Consider the following 20,379-nt stretch of genomic DNA (forward strand, 5'->3'; position numbering starts at 1 on the left):
CCATTGCCTGCCACTGCGTCACCCTGGTATTCCTTGGAGGTCTCCCATCCAGGATCAAGGCTGAGAGTGTGTGACTGGCCCAAGGTCATGCCATGGCACGAGTGGGGATTCGAATGTGGTTCTTTCCAGATCCTAGTCCGACACCTTAACAACTACACCACGCTGGCTCTCAACACACACACACACAATTTTAAGGAGCCTATCAACATTTGCTCTGGTCTTCAGCCTCCGGTTCTGTCAGGTACTAGAGTGCATTATTTTAGCAGCCCTGTTCAAGGGAACAGGGCTACGAAAGGGCTGTGTCTCCTGCCATAGTTGCATAAAAACCGCCTGGAAGCCATCATCAAAAATTAGATGAGCAAAGAAGCTTCTCTGATGGTTCTTGGCCAGAATAAGTCACATGGAGCCCAGTCCCTAGAAAAGATCCCAGATCAGGCTCGCTATCTGGCCTAGACAACAAAGCTTTGCTTGCTGATGTTCACCACTGCAACGTCGGCCACCATCACCAATATCACCACCACGCTGTCCTTAGGCTATTTCTAGCCTTTGTCTTACCTCACGTAGGGACCTGCTCCCCACTCTGACTTGACAGTAGCTAGGCCTGAAGGAAAGCAGTCCACGGGTTTAGTTCCACAAGCCCCTAAACCACTGGTTCCCAACTGGGGGTCCGTGGACCCCCAGGGGTCCGCGAGAACTAAATTAAGGTCCGCAAAACAAAGTTATAAACCCATAATAAATTAATATTTTCAATTTAAAGTTCTCTATTATAAATATATATATTCAAATATTATTCTAAGTTTAATGTTTAACTAACAGTTATGATTAAAGTTTATTTTCAAATTCTCAGAATTTTTATTTTGAACCTTGGGGTCCCTGCACCGAACAAAGAAGTCCTAGTGGTCCCTGGTCAAAAAAAGGTTGGGAACCACTGCCCTAAACCAACAGGGTAACAGAATGGTGCCATCCCACCGCAACCAAGTTACAATTCCTTTTTCGACAAATGAACTGAGCTGTCTTTTCCTCATGACTGAGAGAGGGTTGACTAACTGTAGCACAAGTAAATGTTTATTGTGGCTTTTATTGGTATTTGACGTTCTTATGTAGCCATTTAAATTACCTATCCTTCTGTGAGGAAACCTGTTTTTCTGCAGATTATTCCTTGGCAGAAAAAAAGTAATTGTCAAAACCGCTGATTCAGTCTGTGTAAGCAATCCCCTGAATCACTGGTTTACTGTCAAAAGTGTCAGCTTCTGTATTACCGTGAAGCTTGTTCTCTGACAGAAAACAGTGAAATATTGCATGGACAACACTGAAGGCTTAATTCTTTAGTAAGCAGCTGTGTTCTTGCTTGTAACTTTTCAGGTCTTATCTTCCTGTTGCAATACCAACCGAATAACAAGGGAGAGGTGCCACCTAGTGTTGTTTCTGAACGTTTTTCATTTACGGCTGACAATTTAAATAATGCTTAGATTATTTTTCTTTGAATGTGTAGGTAGGGGATGGGTTGGGAAGATGTTCAGTCTGAATTGGCTGTCCTCCTGTCCCTGCTCCTATTCTACCTATTAGTTTTGTACTATGAGGTTGTGTAGTACTCAGGGATAAGGATTCTGCAAATCTTGCCACAAACAGTCAAACTTACTTTGTTCAAAAGTGGCAATCAGATATGAGCTGATCATTCAATCTGCTCAATTCATATCGAGCAGCCACAAATGCCTGCCAAACTGGTTTGTATGAGGTTTTTATAAAACAGTGCATGCACAAAGATGCTGCTGATTCAAACTGATTGGCTACCATCAGCAATGGTAGCTAGCATGGTGTAGTGGTTAAGAGCAGTGGACTCTAATCTGGAGAATCGGGTTTGATTTCCTGCTCTTCCACATGAGCGGCGGACTCTAATCTGGAGAACCGGGTTTGATTCCCCACTCCTCCGTATGAAGCCTGCTGGGTGACCTTGGGCCAGTCACAGTTCTCTCAGCTCTCTCAGCCCTACCTACCTCACAAGGTGTCTGTTGTGGGGAGGGGAAGGGAAGGCAATTGTAAGTCGCTTTGAGACTCCTTTCTATTTAAACAATTGCATGCTGAGCAGAACAATTACATAGCAAGGTGTGTGTTGTGTTAAGTGCTTTCAAGTCGCTTCGGACTCATGGCGACCCTATGAATCAATGTCCTCCAGAATGTCCTATCTTTGACAGCCTTGCTCAGATCTTGCAAACTGAGGGATCCATAATCAACCCATCTCTTGTTGGGTCTTCCTTTTTTCCTGCTGCCCTCAAATTTTCCTAGCATGATTGTCTTTTCCAGTGACTCTTGTCTTCTCATAATGTGACCAAAATACGATAGCCTCAGTTTAGTCATTTTAGCTTCTAGGGTCAGTTCAGGCTTGATTTGATCTATAACCCATTGATTTGTTTTTTTGGCAGTCCACGGTATAGCAAGGATGGGAGGTTTAACAGAACTCAATTGGTCTGTGTGAAAATGGGCATGCATGAAGAGCCATTTTCACTGTACTACATGGTTAGTAAGGAATACAGTGAAACAACCTGCTGAACACCCATAAACACATCGATGAAGTATCAAACCTGTTGAAAAATCTGGTTTCTGTTCACAGCCAGTGGAGAGGATGCTGAAATGGCGAGGGGTATTCAAGCACTCCTCATCAAATCAGAAGTCATTCAACCAACTGACTATACTTCAGGAGATTCATTACAGGCATTGGTAAAGGAACTCCCACCCAATGGCACTGCAGTTATGGAATAACTTCCTTCCAGAGGTTCACCAGCCGCAATCCTCTACTGTCATTCTGGTGCCAGGTGAAGACATTCCTATATCCATAAGGTTGCCAACCTCCAGATAGTGGTAGCACGAGGGCTCAAAAGTATAACACCACACTGGGTAAAAAATACAAAATAATGATGCAATCAATGAACATGCAAACTGCAAAAAATCATATAAGCACTTCTGAATGTGTAGACAATATTTATAGGCATAAAGTCAACAAGCACAATGATAAATGAAATGAAATGAAAAGCATTACATCATGCAGTGGAGCAAGCAAATATATAGCACAAATTAGTGCTCTAGACTAAATACAATCCACAAAGGGTACAGGAATATCCAGTCCAAAACATAAAGTCAAACATCAATAGTCCAAAAGTATGAGATAAGAAAATCCAAGAAGTGCAGCCAAGGAAAAGAACCAACATAAAAGGAGAACGTGGCTAGTCGTAAATCACGTTTCAAAGGCTTTCTTCAGCTCCAACGTTGTTAGCATTAATCAGCCCGTAGGCTATGAGGTCTGTCGAAGGGTTCAAATGACCGTCAGCTGTGAAATAAATAACATCTTATATATGGCATGCTGAAAACATTATTGCAATATAAATTATATAAAAGGACATAACAGATACAACAAAAGGTTATAAGCTGTACCTAGGGAATGCGTCTATGTGGAATTCAAAAGTGCATGTATCCTCATGTGAGCGGTACTGCAAACAGGAAGTGGGGCGTTTTTATAGCAGTCTGATAGAAGAAGGTGTATATTTAAAGAGATGGTACAATTTTAAATAAGATGGTACAGTTTTAGATAAAGCAGGACAAATCAAACTCATTATTGAGACCCAGGGGGGTAAGGGTCCGAAAGGCATAGATTAGACGAGCTTCTTGTTGCAATAAAAGTTTTTTGGCATCCTGAAGATGAAATGGTTTGGGTTTGAATTGCCATAAAACAAAAAATAGAATGTCAGTGTCCAAATGATGAGAATTAATGAAATGTTGAACAAGCGGTGCCTCTAAATTGCGCGCCCTGATGCGCGTTCGGTGCTCACCGATCCTAAGGCGTACAGGACGAGATGAACAGCCAATGTACATCAAACGGCACGGACAGAGGACCGTGTAAACAGACATGGCCGTGCCGCAGTTGCTAAATTGCTTGAGAGTGTAAGAAAACTTTGAACTGTTAGAATGTACATCTTTGATGGGTAGACTATAGGGGCACATGGAGCAATGACCACACTTGTGGTGTCCCGGAGACATTGTAGAGGTAGATGGTAAAGAATCTGTTTTAATTAAGATGTCACGTATGGAACGAGTTTTCCTCATCCCCAAAATAGGGGGTTCTTTGCACCCGGGAATATCCTGTAACAAATGCCAATGGCGCATCAAAATGCGTTTGATGTCAAAAGATAGATGTGAGTACTGTAAGGAAGCTACTACTCTGGGTGCAGAGGAGCCATGAGTAGATGACGAGGAAGATTGGTGCAGCAGTTCTGATCTGGATCTAGAACGGGTTCTATCAAGCGCACTTTGAATGATGTCGAGTGGATATCCTCTTCTGCGAAAATTGGCCGCCAACGAATTGGCAGCTCTGAAGAAGTCTTCATCTCTGGTGGAATTTCTTTTGATGCGCAAGAACTGGCTAAAAGGTAAGTTGGAACGGAGGTGCAAGGGGTGGAAGGAGGAAAAGTGGTGACTGGAACCTGAATCTGTGGGTTTTGTGAAAGGCTTGACAGCCAATCTGTTGTCAGACCGTCGATAGATGGAAACATCAAGAAAGGAAATTTCAGAATTGTGATGGGATCCTACAAAAGTTAAAGAAGGGTGTAAGGAGTTCAGCCAAGTGGAAAAAGAAAGAAAACACTCTGAGGAATTGAGAATAATGCAAATGTCATCTATGTACCGTCTGAACCAGAACACGTGACTAGTGAAAAAAGTGGTAGAAAAAAGACAAGATTTTTCAAAGTGAATCATGAAGATGTTTGCAATGGATGGGGCGCACGCAGCGCCCATCGAGACACCTCTGACCTGTAAAAAGAAAGTATCCTGATAACGGAAAAAATTATTCTCAAAAAGGATATCGAGTAAACTCATAAGGAAGTGAGTAGGCGGTGTTTGATCAGGACGAGAGAATAATAATTCTTCAATAATACAGCGAACCTCATCAAGAGGTATATTTGTGTATAAGGCAGAGACGTCAAAAGTTGCCAAAGTGGCTTCAGAAGGAATCAGCAGATCTTCAACATCACGAATGAAGTGTCTTGTGTCGGAAAGATAAGAAGAAGTGTCCTGGGCAAAGATTTGCAAAAAGGAGTCAAGGTATTTGGAAATGGGTTCCAGTAGAGAACCAACTAAACTGATAATGGGCCTCCCAGGAGGGGACACCAAAGATTTGTGTACTTTAGGAAGACTGTAAAAAATCGGTACGCGTGGAAATTGTACGAGCAAAAAATCAGCAGTATTTTTATTGATGTAATTGAGAGAAGAAGCTTCATAAATGGTCGTCTTAATGATGTTGTACACTCTTTTGGTAGGATCAGAGGAGAGTTGCTTGTAATAGGTGGTGTTGCTAAGTTGCCTCCAATTTTCTTGTTCATAGTTGGAGCGATCCTGTATAACTAAACTCCCGCCCTTATCAGCAGGTCGAAAAATCAGTGAAGTGTCCTGTGATAAATCACGTAAAATGTTCATATGAAACTGGGAGACGTTGGGGTGCTGCGTATGATTAGCCTTGCGGCGCTCCAATTTCTGTAAGTCACGAAGTACCAGGGACTGGAATGTGGCAAGGAAATGGCTACAATTTTTAGGTACATACGTGGACTTGGGTTTAAATGAGACCAAGGGTTTGTGATAAGGTTTAGTGTCACGAAATTGTTCCTTGAGTTTCAATATTCTGAAAAATTTAAATAGATCCTTTTATGTTGGTTCTTTTCCTTGGCTGCACTTCTTGGATTTTCTTATCTCATACTTTTGGACTATTGATGTTTGACTTTATGTTTTGGACTGGATATTCCTGTACCCGTTGTGGATTGTATTTAGTCTAGAGCACTAATTTGTGCTATATATTTGCTTGCTCCACTGCATGATGTAATGCTTTTCATTTCATTTCATTTATCATTGTGCTTGTTGACTTTATGCCTATAAATATTGTCTACACATTCAGAAGTGCTTATATGATTTTTTGCAGTTTGCATGTTCATTGATTGCATCATTATTTTGTATTTTTTTACCCAGTGTGGTGTTATACTTTTGAGCCCTCGTGCTACCATTTTCTTCAACTATGTTAACTTTGGCACAGGTGTTTCTCATTATTGTAACCTCCAGATAGTAGCTGGAGATCTCCTGCTATCACGACTGAGCTCCAGCTGATAGAGATCAGTTCAGCTGGAGAAAATGGCCGCTTTGGCAACCCTCCCCAAACCCTCCCCTCCTCAGGCTCTGCCCCAAAAACCTCCCGCCAGTTGCGAAGAGGGATCTGGCAACCATATATCCATGGGGTCTTCTCAGCTAGATAAAGTCAGAAGGCTTGGGTAGAGCTGGAAAGGAAAAGTACAAGGAGGGCATTTCTTCCTCTTAGGGAGCAGAGTGGAAGAAAATAATTAAAAAGTAGGAGCAAAGATACACTGGACATTAATTTTGTGGCTCCACATTTCTGTTTGTATTCTTAAATGCCTGTGTTAGCTTTAAATAGCATGAAAAACAAAACTCGTCATTTCTGTGTTTTTATTTGATTTATTCAGCAAGGTTTGTTTTTTTAAAAAAAAATGACATAAAGAGAGAAACATAATCATTACAACATATGCTGTCAATGTGCTCGCAATTCACTGACAATACTGGAATAAATATAAAGTGGGCAAAACAGTGGGGAAATAAAAGACAATGAGATGTGTGTGTGTGTGTGTCTGTGTGTGTGTGTCTGTGTAAAACAAATAATGATTTCAGACCACTTTGCTACAGCCAGGATGGGAATATGACTACATGGGTCATTGTAACACAGGAACAGGCAACATGAACCCCCCACAATGTCTGTCTGCCCCAAATCTTTAAAACAATGGATTCTGTTTCTGGGTCAGGAGTCAAAAATCTGACCATCGTCCTTTGGCTACTATAACCTCATCCTGAATTGTGCTAAAGTACTTCAGCACAATGCTAATTCATCCTCACTTCTTCATTGCCTTGTATATTTCTGCAGTGGTAGTATTCCCTCAGAATCACTCCCTTTTAGCACTTGACAGGAAAATTGACCTCTTTTTACTTTTAAATACCGTAATGCCCCTCAAAATGCTTATGAGTTCATTCTACCCCTTTTTAATTTAATTCAGTTCCAGACTGATGTACGTAGCACTATACAGTCCCATATATACAGTATACATTAGATAGCAAAATTACCAGAGCTTATTCACAGAATCAAGCTTCTGGGTTTAAAAAAAAAAAAAGATAATACCCTATTCCCCCAGTATTCCTCTTTAAGGGTAACAGAGTGTTCCACAGCTCAGAACCTGGCCCAATGCAATCAGCAGAAGAAAATCGAGTTGGTGTTCATGATCCGAACAATTCTTTCACTCCAGATGCTGTATTCAAACTGCAGTGGTCCATTGAAAAAGTATATATAACCTGAGGGAAAAGAAGAGCAGTGTGATGGAATTGCAGTGATGTGTTGTTACCATTGGTTTTGTTACTAGTATTCATTTCATATTTTAAAAACGCAATATTGGGTGGGATTTGGGGGGGGATCCAGTTTAAAATCTGATTTGTTGATCTAAGCATTAGAGTAGTCCAGCGTGGCTGCTAATTCACTCAGTTTACGAAATGTGGTCTACTAGCCACATATCTGGCAACCTGCCGGGTGTTTAGCAACCCCCTTCTTTTCCCAGTCACAAACAGGTAACATAAACAGAAGGTAGGTTCGAAATTATGAATGTACATTATGTTCAACTTGGGGACTCACAAGTTACGCAGAGGATTTAGAGGATCTTTGCATTTAGAGGGTGCTGCCCAGCCAAAATGTGTATATAGTAATTCAGCTTCTTTACATTTTGGTGTCTAGCACTAGATATAAGCATTCAGGAGTCTGACATTGCTTTAAAGCTGTCAGAAAGAACAAGGAACATGTTTTCTGGGCTATGAGTGCTGAACTAGGAGCCAGCCAAGAAAACTTGAGTTCTGTTCCCAGTTCTGAAGTTGTTTAATGTTGGTCTTGAAAACACCCCCTGGCTCCAATCAAATGGTTATTGAAAGGATGGAACTAATTTGTTGGGACTAATTTAAGCAACATGGTTTTCAGGAGGATATGCAACCATATTCTAGGCATGTTGACTCAAAAGTAAGTCCCACTGAGTTCATCGATGCTTGCACATTGTTACATGTGACTAAGACGGCATGCATAGTCACCATCTGCTGGATCAAGGCCACTTGCTTCCTAGGTGATATACTTTTTAGTCAACGCGCTTAGTACCGGGCTATTATTTGGGCTGACATCATCATAAGAACATAAGAAGAGCCCTGCTGGATCAGACTTAGTGGTCCATCTAGTCAAGTTCACAGTACCCAAACAGTTACTCTGAAGGGCCAACAGCAGGGCATAAACACCAAGGCCTTCCCCTGAGGTTGCCTCCTGGCACAGGTATTTAGAGGTTTATTGCCTCTGAATGTGGAGGTACCCTTTAGTCACCATGGCTAGTAGCCACTGATAGACTTATCCTCTACCAATCTGTCTAATCCCCTAATCCTTCTAGGAGTGTGTCCTCTTAGCAACATGGGGGAGAATCAAAATGAAAATACATACCATTTTTCTGGTAGGCTGCATCTACTCGGTTACCAATCCCTGGAAAGTCATCCTCTATGTTTCTAGGGTAGCCTTTGTCCATAAATTGGCTTTGTTCATCATACCTATATGAAAGAGGACAAAAAATAAGTGTATTTATTTGAAGTGTATACATGTTTGCGATTCTATTCCATGAAGTACACAAATTCAGGTTACTATACACATGTACACAACATAAACATGAGTCCCAATGAGATAGGTAAACTATAATAATGTAAATAAATAAAATAAAATAGAGATTTTAAAAGAATCATAAAAGCAGAAATACGAAAGCTGTAGTAAGCTTTTAAAAATACGTATATATAATCAGCTCGTAAACAGCTGTCTGGACAGAAAAGTCTATATTCGGTGGCCACACACACACACACTAGTATAACACATCTCTTTTGGCAGGAAGCTGCATTCCTTTCCCTTTCTACTTCAGGGAGGGGCTGTGGCTCAGATGTAGAGCATCTGTTTGGCATGCAGAAAGTTCCAGTTTCAATCCCCAGCTTCTCCAGTGGAAAGGATCAGGAAGGAGGTGATAAGAAAGACCACTGCCAGAGACCTTGGAGGGCAGCTGCCAATCTGAGTAGACAATACTGACCTTGATGGACCAACAGTCTGACTCAGTATAAGACAGGTTCACATGTTCATGTGTACCTCACACACAAGTAAATCTCAATACATGAATCTGCCTTGTATTGCATCAGACTTTTGGTCTGTTGAGGTCAGTATAATCTGCTTTGACTGGTGGCGGCTCTCCAGGATGTCAACAGGTCTTTCACATCACCTACTGTGTGATCCTTTTCACTGGAGATGTCGGGGATTGAACCTGGAACTTTCTGCGCGCAAAGCAGATGCTTTACCACTGAGCAATAGCCTTTCCCCAGTTCCACATTTTATTATTACCTATTTAATCTTCCCCACTTTGTCCACTGAGCTCAGAGCAGCATGTTTTGCTCTCTCCTCCCCATTTTATCCTTCCAAGAAGCCTGTGAGATAGGCTAGGTCGAGGAAGAGAGACTCAGTGCAATCCTAAACAGACTCATACCCTTCTAAGCCCACTGATTCCAATCTATTTAGGATTGAGTTTTTAAGTGTCATTCTGACACAGAGAAAATGTGAATTAAAACAGGTTCCATTAAATGAAAATCCAGAAATCATATCTATACCATCGCCATACTTTGGTAAAAAAATACTAATATTTCTGAAATACTAATATTTCAGAAAAAAATACTAATATTTCAGAAAAAAATACTAATATTTCAGAAAAAAATACTAATATTTCAGAAATTTGAAAGCCAAACACAAAAATGACTTAAAGGTGTGGTTCTCAGATCAGCAAGAACAAGCAAGAGAGAAGCAGATGAGCTCACTGATAGAGCAGCTCTATTGGATGAGCAAAATCTCCAACGTACCTCCAATATGTTTCTCCGGTGAAAAAGAGAGTTTTACCAGTGTCACTGAGGTGGACAGCTGCATCTACTGTCTTCACAGATCTTGGAAATCCCAATTCATAAAGTTTTTTGGGATAGCCTTCTACTATGTCATATCCCTTCAGAGCCCAGAATTTCTTGCCTGAGAGTAAATGTGAATCATATATTAGATTAACTGGGTTCAAAACTGCAGTTTGATTAAGTGCTCATAGCATTCCATAAGACATGTTACTCTCTCAACCTCTGTTCCCATTCTCTAAAATAAGATTGAGGACCATTCATCCCACAGTTATTAAGTGAGGATGAAGTGGATGAAGTAAACACTTGCAATAAAACATTAAGATCCATCCGAAGGTATGCATGTTTAAGTCCCCCTTTTTTTAATAGGGAAATTAAGTCATGTGCTTAACTCTGCACTCTGGAAAGCAAAAACACTTAAAAGTGCTCACTTTTGGCCCTTAAAATGCTTTCTAAAGTAGGTTATTGTTCAGGAACCCAATCCATGGGGTGTTTTCCAGGACAACTCACACTGGTTCTGATCATCTATATTTATAAAATTTGGAGCTGCACTGATTAACTATTGTGCCAAAATGTTTATTGATTAGATTTCTATCCTACCTTTCTACCAGGAAACTCAACATGGCTCACATGGCTTCCACCTCCTCGATTTTATCCTCACAATCACCCTGTGAGGTAGGTTTGGCTGAGAGTGAGTGGCTCACGCTTACACCATGAGCTTTGCGTAGGCTTGCCAGGTCCTCCTCTGCCACTGGCAGGAGGTTTTGGGGGCGTAGCCTGAGGAGGGCGGGGTTTGGGGAGGGGAGGGACTTCAATGCCTAGAGTCCAATTGCCGAAGTGGCCATTTTCTCCATCAGCTGGAGATCAGTTATAGTAGCAGGAGATCTCCAGCCAGTACCTGGAGGTTGGCAACCCTACTGTAGCGTCCTGCAGCTGTCTTGTTCTTGCAACCTATGCTAGTGTAAGCAGATCATTTCATGATACACATTTTAATTTGCCCTTTGGGATTGATGGCTAGGAAAATGACCCAATGGGCCAGAGAAGACCCAAGAGTTCCTTTGACCTAACAGAAAGAACCTCTTTCCTACCAAGTGATATCCCATTTGGCTGGAGTAATGGTCTAGTAAAGCAACAAACCCTACTTAATCAAAGCAAACTCCTTGTAGGATGGGAAATCCATTCCTTCTCTTCAGAAATGAAAGATGTCCTAAGGAATTTGATTAAAGAAAGCCCCTGGCTGACTCTACCTCAACCCTTGACACAAGTAGCCATTTACTAAGAATGGGACCAAATTGCTAGAATGGGACCAAATTGCTAGAATGGGACCAAATTGCTGCTACTGAAAATGGACAAAGCACCCTGCAATTTGTTCTGTTTGTTGATTAACATAGTTTATAGTCTGCCTTTCTGAGAAAGGTCCAAACGAAGACTTTCAATGTTCAATCATAAGCTGATTCACACCCTTCTAAGCCCCTTGACTTAGATTTTAACTTTTTAATGAATTTTAAAGTGTATAGCTCAGGTTATGATTGTGCTGCTTGTCTGCTACTGCTGCTGTCACCAGTTTACTCCAGCGGCACACAACACCCAGAATGGGGCCTTCGTTGTTCTTTTCTGGTCTCTGCGGAAGTGTCTCTGGGTTAAGTGACATCAAGTCGGTTCCGACTCATGGTGATCCTATGTCTTAATGACCTCCAAAATGTCCTATTGTTAGCATCCTTATTCAGGCCTTGCAAAATGAGGGCTGTGGCTTCCTTGATTGAGTCAGTCCATCTCATGATGGGTCTTCCTCTTGTAGACTTACCCCTAAAAAGCAGCACGTGGTCACTGGTGGGGTGCTCATAGGCAGCATCGATCTTGGCTGGCATTTCTGGCCAAAATGATTTAATTTGTACCAATTCTGTCTCAACCATCTGAGGGTGTAGGCGCCAGAAGAACCTGTTATAGGAAGAGGAACGTTTTTGGTGAAAACCATGGTGATATTTAACTGATCAGTCCTCGTTAAAAAGAAAGCAGCATATTTAAAGTGTTCCGCAAATTAACGCTCCGGACAAACAGAAAAATATATGGAGGATTCTGAATTTAAATGACTAGCATGAGTCTTGCTTGAGATGCAGGCACAAAAATGCGCATTCTAGTGCATGAAGTGGTCTATGAAATGACTATCATATCTGGCACTGAAACAACTCAGAACCCACCAAGCTGAATGTACCTCACCCCCCTTTTTTGAATGTCTAGGCAGGCAGCAGGGATAGGGGGATTATCAAACTTCTGGCAAGACTCCACAGGTGAGTGGTAAGCTGCATTTTGCATGGTGTCTTAAAACATGCAGCTTTGCATGAGAACAATTCAGCATCATACTTTATCATAGTCCTTTTGTCAAGGGTTGGATACTATAATCTATTTCCACCAGTTCACTTCTGCCACCAGTGTGTGTGTGTGTGTGGGGAGGTATTTTGCAGATTTCTTCTCCCACTACATACCACCACAGACCCTGGGAACAGAATTTCAGGGGGCATGGGCTCTACTGTGGGAGTGGGGGAGAGAAAGTTCCATCAGCAGAGTGGAGTTCACAGATCATATATACAGCTCAGAATCCATGTACATAAACTAACTGCTTCATTTGCATCTCACCTGTCCTTGAATATCATTGTTTCTCCTCGAAGGTCTGTTATTGCATCAAGGGCCAAATTTGCATCACATTTCTCAGGAGTTTTGGGGTGATCAGGATGTGGATCATGTTCTCCTTTACCTGTGCCAGTAAATTACAAGATGTGTTGTAAATGTCTTCTCACAGGCTAAAGCTATATATTCATGGCATCCTGATACATTTCTTCAATATTTTATGACATTTATAGGGCTGCCAGCCCCAGATGGGAACTGGAGATTTCCTGGAATTACAACTAATCTCCAGAAAACAGAGGTCAGTTCTGCTGGAGAAAATGGCTACTTTGGAGGGAGGACTCTGTGGCATTGTATCTTCTCGGAGATCCCTCCCCTCCCCAAACCCCTCCCTCCCTCCACAGCATGAATCTTAAGGCTCGGCTACAAATTCAGATAAATTAGTTGGTATGGATCTACTGAACGGTAACATTCCAGAGCTGGAGAGATACGTGCATTTTTTAATTCTCTCCTGCACAAAACTCTCCCTGGCAACAGAAAACTAGAGTTATTATCTTTTTTTCTGTCAACACAGCCAACCTATACCAATTCCATAGGCAAGAGATGTTCAGAGGTGGTTTGCCATTGCCTGACCCTTGTAGTGACCCTCGCATTCTTTGGTAGTCTCCCATCCAAATACTGACCAGGGCCAATCCTGCTTAGCTTCTGAGATCTGATGAGATAATGCTAGCCTGCGCTAGTCTATAGTCTAGATCTTCCATATATGCTATTTTTCTACACAGAGGAAGTTGTGTTTTTTTGCCCTAAATGTCAGGAGCACTCCAACATGTGATCCCTCCCACTTAACCATCTGGCATGGCGTAGTCCAAAGAACTATATATCACACGATTGATCTTAATATATGGATCAGATAGCCTCTGTGGAGGTGAGAGGCAGTGAATCTGCTGTATTTCAGCCCATGAATTCTGGGAAGGCTGAAGATTAGACTCAGCTCAGGTGACATGCTGCAGGTGTCTAAAAAAGTATTCAAGTAGATTAAATTATGTGTTGTTGGGAGTGAGTGCAGGTGGGATAAGAGGCTGCTAAATGCTGCTAAAGGTGAAATGTATTGAGATTGGTTGAACAAATTAGGCACATATGTATGAAATTTGGAATTTGTGTGTGTGTGTGTGTGTGCGCGCGCGCTCGTGTGTGTGTGTATGAAACCTATGATTTTATATATGTACACAAGGTCTTACAATGGCTTTCTTGCATCATCATCCTGGTGAAGAGGAAGCCCGGGGAAATTTGCTACCCACAAGTTCGACCACAGGATAATATTTATGCAAACCAAGGAAAGAGCAGAAAGGCAGACATACCATAGAGGACCTGGATTCCTTGTACATCGTCATCTGGAAGTATGAAGCCAGTGTTGCCGGTGTATGTGTAGACAGGATACATCAGGGCTCCTGGGTCTCTAGAATGCTCAAGCCCCAAGGAATGACCAAATTCATGGGCAGCAACAAGGAACAGGTTGTAGCCTAGAAAACAGCACGTCCATATTACTAATGAAGCAACAAAATCTGATATTGAATGACTGCCTTAGCCTAATTTTTTTCACTGAATGCCTTCTTTTTTGTAATATATGTTAACATACGAAAACATGATGCATTATTCACAACAGTTCCCTGTACACCGAGATGGGAACTATTACCTGTTAGTCTTAAACATTCCAGGATCTACTTGGACACATTTTAATCCCAATGGAATGAGTCAAAGGAAAGCTGCAATCCTATATACACCTATCCACCACTGAATTAAAGGGAACTGACTTCCAAGAAAACATGAATACCAACAGACTACTCATGGTGCCTACCTGTGTATGGCAGAGGCACTAGTTTTATTTATTGTTTTATTTAAATAATTATGAGTAATGAATGACAAGTAATAATCACACACACTGTTTAGTTATGGTTGGTGTAATTATTAATGTGAAGAGTTATGAATCACCATCCATTTCTGCAAAAAAAGGAGAATCTGCTTGCGAAACAATTTGCTAGCTAAACCTTGTCCCTCTAACTTCTTGTGGAATGTGGTTCATTCATTCATTCATTTTTTATAGCGTGTTTTTCTCACTGAGACTCAGGGCATATTACAGAGTATAAAACAATGCAATCAGATAGTGTGAGACAACCAATGAATAATGCGATAGTACAGAATTAAGCCCCATGACTCAGAGTGGCAAGCTGCAGTACTTCAGTCAAAGCTCTGCTCACGACCTGAGTTCGATCCCAATGGAAGTCAGTTTCAGGTAGCCGGCTCAAGGTTGACTCAGCCTTCCATCCTTCCGAGGTTGGTAAAATGGGGGTAAAGCATAGACGACTGGGGAAGGCAATGGCAAATCACCCCGTAAACATAGTGTGCCTGGTAAATGTCATGATATGACATCACCCCATGGGTCAGTATTGAGCCAGTGCTTGCACAGGGGACTACCTTTATCTTTACAGAATTAATAGACAATGCTAACAACAAACTGCCTAAGGCAAGGTATACTATAGACAATGTAGTGGAATTGCAAAGGTAATGCAGGCAATGCAGTAAAAGCAGGTGATGCCTACAATAATCATTGCAGTGAACTACAATTCTATTCCATTAGAAAGCCCACCAGGCCTATTCCTTTGGAAACAACAATCCACTTGGCCCCAATATAAATTATTTTTTAAGTGCATCACCTTTAGAATCTGTTGACCAGAGTTCATCCTCATCAAAATGAGCATCTCCTCCAACTTTTGGTCCCGGAGGGAAAGCATGAGCCAGTAGTCCAGAAGGTCCATCAAAGGGATAGAAGTCACCGTGCTCTGCAAGCATAGGAAAAATCAATAAAAGCTATTAGTATTTTAAACTGATAAGCAATACAAGAGATAACACAGCTAAGCACAGCACTTTCTCTCTCGTTACCTCTCCTTCCAAAGGAGATCATGATGTCTGCCATCCCGCTGCGGATCCTAGTGAAGTTGAGTGGCGTCACGTCAGACCACACTTTGAAAGCTTTTTTGAACGCCTTGTCCACTTCCGCCTTTGTCAGGTCTGGGGTGTAATTTTCAATCCTGTCAGACAAAAGCCATATTTTCAACTGATACTTTGTCGACTCAATTAATAATGCTACATGCTCCTGTGATAATGGTCCCAAGGTAAGAAATCTTCCTCCACTCTCAGTTTAACAAATACACACCTTCCTATTTCAGAGGTGTGGTTTTTCCATTACAAAATGAGGATGGTTTTTTTAACTGTAGAATTATAATATATTAACTTCCTTTAAAAAATAGCTATAAAGGATACAGGAAAGGGAAGGCAGCATGGTATAGCCCAGTTTCCTCAGATCTTGAAAGCTAAGCAAGGTCAGTGGTACTTGGAAGGGAAACCACTGAGGAAGATTCCACAGAGGAAGACAATGGCAAACCACTTGCCTTGAAATCCCCTTGCTGGGGTTGCCATAAGTCGGGTGTGACTTGACAGCACTTTACACATGCACACACACATAAAAGATACAGTCCATACAAAGTTAAAGCCGTTCAAGCCCCACTGATTCAGCTGGACTGGCATCTTAATTCTACTCGGAAGTTATTTCTCATTGACTTGGTCGTGATTTGCTTTCTAGTTCGTATGCATTTAAATTGTACTGCTGCCATCCTATGTGGTCAATGTACAGTGTTAAATATAAAGCCACACAGTTCCCCCTAAGGATTCTGATGGTTGAATCGGCAGCAAGTTATTGAACACCTTATTTCTGTTTTTCTTTTGGGGGCATCCTGACACGTGTTCCCCAAAACTCTTTGGCTCCATCCTAACCCACCAATTGCTGCATTAAAATAAAATTCTGTAGGCAAGATAAAGCAAACTCAAAGGCTTGCTTGCCCTTCGAAGGTGTAGAGGTAGCTCAAATATACAGAGCTCACAGATGCTGCATCTTAATTTTCTTCCACATGTTGTTAACATGAGGAACAGCACTAGCATTAAACAATTACAGAAAGGTAGCTTACATGATTTCAAAGCACAACATGTCATGAGCCTGAGCCTGCCCCAGAAAATAAGTTCTGAGTAAAAGAGCTGAAGCTCTGTGGAAAACCATTTGCTTTACATCTGTGAGTTACTAAAGGAAGACACCTGCAAATAGGGTTGCCAACCTCCAGGTACTAGCTGGAGATCTCCCGCTATTACAAATGATCTCCAGCCGATAGAGATCAGTTCCCCAGGAGAAAATGGCCGCTTTGGCCATTGGACTCTATGGCATTAAAGTCCCTCCCCTCCCCAAACCTCGCACTCCTCTGGCTCTGTCCCAAAAAACCTCCCCCCAGTGGCATAGAGGGACCTGGCAACCCTACCTGCGAAGCTCTTGCTTAGGAAGTACTGAGAGACAGACTCAGCGTTGGTCAGACTGCATTGGACAGTTTCTTTTACATACTTAGGAGCCCATACTGAAGAGTGAGTCAACCCCAGCTCTCTAAACATAGCATAGTATGTCTCTGAACATAGCATTGCATGTCTGCTGGCATGGCATGGACATACATCAACACAAAGATTTTGAACAATTTACCTGTACGTTAAATTATTGTGTGCCCATTTCAGTTTTCGAGGGAAAAAATTGTATTCCCCCACATCAGGGACGCCACACCTTGGCTCTTGCATCAGCTCAAAGGTTTCTTCATCAAGCTTGCCTGTCACCTCCAGTCCAAAAAATGCTTGCATTTCTCTAAGTTTGGATGCCATCGAATTGGCCGACTTCTTCAGCAGGCCTGAAGGATTGGACTCGAGATTGTAATGAGCCTTTAGATAGCGCTGTGGAGAAGAAAAGAACAAGAATTTTTGCAACTAACGATGCTGCAACATGGTAGTGTTACTTACTTCATGTATAGTCTCTTTCTGTTGAGACTCAAGGCAGATTACAGAATTAGAAGAGAGTGCAATGAAAACATACAAACAGTGCAATAAAACAGTGCAATACATACTGAAAAATAACGCACAACGGTGATATGATATTATAATTGTTATTTCCAAGATTGTGGAAGGTACTTTAAGCAAAAAGGAAGGTCTGTGCCCTGAAGATAATAAGTTTCAGTAGAGAGGAAATTAACAGAAGGAGTGAGAGAAAGGCAGAGGCAAGAGGGGAAGAATATACACAAGAGAACGAAGATGTACCTCTGCAAATGCAAAATCTTCCTTGGTGAATTCATCGCTGTCATCTTCGTCTGACAAAGGCAGCCTGAAACACACTGAGAAGCCAAGCAAGAGAAAGAAGGCAGCTGCAGAGATGGAGCGCATCATGCTGGATGGATTCAAAGGTTTGGGAACTCTGATTGTTTAGCCTGTAAAATGGTTTGACTTTTATAGATCTGGATGAATGACTCACCTCTCTGAGACAAGTTACAACTTCCTAGTGACTGTAAAGTAAACATGCTTACACAGTCGTTTCCCTGCCTCTCCCCACCACCAAGAAGGCATGGTTTTGGGAATCTGCTATCCCGCTAGTGGCTTCAAGACCATGTCTTTATGTAAACATGGGCTCAGCATATTCCTGGCCACTGTGGGAAGTGTAGAGTCCCAGAACAATTTTGATTACTTTGCAGTTACCTCTTTGACCTTTTATACCTAAAGTTCTTTCCTTTTTGCCTTTTGTTGAGCATTCTGAAGCAAGAAATATGTGCAGACTGGCTGCATGAGAGCATCCAAACCACCCACAAATGGCTGTTCACCACCAGAGAGATGAAGAACGGCCATCATTAAGCTTATTTGACAACAGAAGTGGATCGTACGCATAGGGCTGGCATCAGCATACCCTGAGGAGGGTCAGCAGCCAGGGCCCAGGGCTTGTGGTGTGGCCTGCTGCTGCTAACTCCCCAGCCATGTGTCTCCTCTGATGCCCACACATACCCTTCCCCTACCTGCTTGTAAGTACTTTGTTACTCATGCTTCCAACGGCATATGCTACCAGGGAAGTGGGTGTGAGCGGTGCACAACAGAGGGACATCTGGGGGCGGTGGTACTCCTAGCTATACCAGCACCCACCACCCAGCATCATCAGGAAAAGAGCAGGTAGGTGAAATAGGCAACTGTGATTGCAGGCAGTGGAAGAGCTTGTGAGAGGGCAGAGGAAATATCCACAGACAGGTAGGGACAAATGGGTGGGTACGTGGGCAAGAAGGGGGCCTGGTAGCAGTGGCCGTCCCCAGGACACTGTCTGCCCAGCCCCCCCCCCCCAACTGAAAATGGCCTTTCAGTTTATGGATTATGCTTGTACTAAAATGCTCCAAGTTTCTATAACTCATTGCTTTCCAAATGGCTAGGGTTGCCAGGTCCCTCATTGCCACCAGCAGGAAGTTTTTGGGGTTGAGCCTGAGGAGGGAAGGGTTTGGGGATGGGAGGGACTTCAATGCCATAGAGTCCAATTGCCAAGGCGGCCATTTTCTCCAGGTGAACTGATCTCTATCGGCTGGAGATCAATTGTAATAGCAGGAGATCTCCAGCTCATATATGGAAGTTGGCAACCCTACTGGCAACCCTAGTGACTAGTCACTCACCAAGCAATTAAAAGTAGCTCTCTGCCCCTCCTCCAGGGCTGCTGTAAGCTGAGTGTGTGTGACTGCCTCTCTAACCACTATACCACATTGGCTCTGGATCAGAAAGGAGTATACTGTTGAGTCTTTCACTGTGCATCAAAGCTGGTGTTTTCCACTTCCAGGGAAAACAGAGAGGTCATTGTATATTTTCCCCCTGCAGGGCAAGTTACAGTTTTGGGCAGGTGGTGGTAGTTTGCTTTGGGAAAACAATAGAGAAAAAGTTTCCCCACCCTAGCACTGCAGGCCTGCTCTGAAACATTATAATTTTTGTACGAGCTGCAATTTTGTGACCAGCTCCACCCATTTTGTGACTGGTCCCTACTGAAAGGAAGATTAAATAGGTGCTAGAAACATAACGTTTGCCCTCCCTTGAAATCAGCGGATGACAAAAGGTTTTAAAGTCTGTAAATATTTCACCTTCCACTTTCTTCAGTAAGTGCTGGTATTTTTGAAAAGCAGCTAAAAGAGACTAATCCAGGGACATATCATCCAGTTCAACCCAAACCTGTTTTAAATGTTAAATGTCTAAAATGCAAAAGGGTGCCGGCTTTAAATGATGTTCGTGTAGAGAGCGCCAATATTTTCTTTTTAATATAGGACTGCTTTGAGAACAGTCCTCAGAAAAGAACAATCAGAATGATCAGGGTCTAAAGCAACTGTTCCATGAGGATTGTTTAAAATGCTTAGGGCTGGTTGGCCACTGTGTGAGCAGAATGATGGGCCTTTGGCCTGATCCAACATGACTCTTCTTACGTTCTTATGTAAGTAAGTCCCATTTTATTCAGTGGGGCTTACGCCCAGGAGAGTGCTTTTAGGGTTGCAGCCTTTGTTGCATGCAAAAGCGCAGCATGGCAACTGCATCCAATTTTATTGAACAGAGTTCAATACTGGTGCTCTTTGGAGACTAAATATCCCCGACGAAAAGCTGCACCTGTATTGCAACACCTGTCGGTCTGTGTACATTGAATCGGGTCACGATTTTTATTATTCCTGGACTTCGCCCACCCGCCTTGTTTCATCTGTTGAGTCACTCTTCATCAGGGAGTACTTCAGACAGTTGACAAACCTGGAGTCAGACAGGAAATGGGCGGTAAACAATCAGCTAATTATTTGGAAAATGAAGGAGGAGAATGGT

General features: G+C 42.3%; 1 protein-coding gene across 1 annotated transcript; it reads right to left on the reverse strand.

Moving 5' to 3' along the window:
- Positions 1-7,248: 7,248 nt before the first annotated feature.
- Positions 7,249-17,963, reverse strand: LOC130485496 (collagenase 3-like). The gene is made up of 10 exons (XM_056858701.1): positions 17,827-17,963; positions 17,225-17,466; positions 15,589-15,737; positions 15,363-15,488; positions 14,010-14,171; positions 12,664-12,781; positions 11,834-11,967; positions 9,994-10,153; positions 8,555-8,658; positions 7,249-7,383 (listed from the first exon to the last, which is right to left on the reverse strand). Exons 1-10 carry the CDS (start codon positions 17,950-17,952, stop codon positions 7,283-7,285), a joined length of 1,422 nt encoding a protein of 473 aa, XP_056714679.1. The 5' UTR covers positions 17,953-17,963; the 3' UTR covers positions 7,249-7,282.
- Between the last annotated feature and the right edge of the window lie 2,416 nt (positions 17,964-20,379).

Source organism: Euleptes europaea, chromosome 12 (assembly GCF_029931775.1).
Source record: "Euleptes europaea isolate rEulEur1 chromosome 12, rEulEur1.hap1, whole genome shotgun sequence".
In the NCBI taxonomy this organism is placed as follows: domain Eukaryota; kingdom Metazoa; phylum Chordata; class Lepidosauria; order Squamata; family Sphaerodactylidae; genus Euleptes; species Euleptes europaea.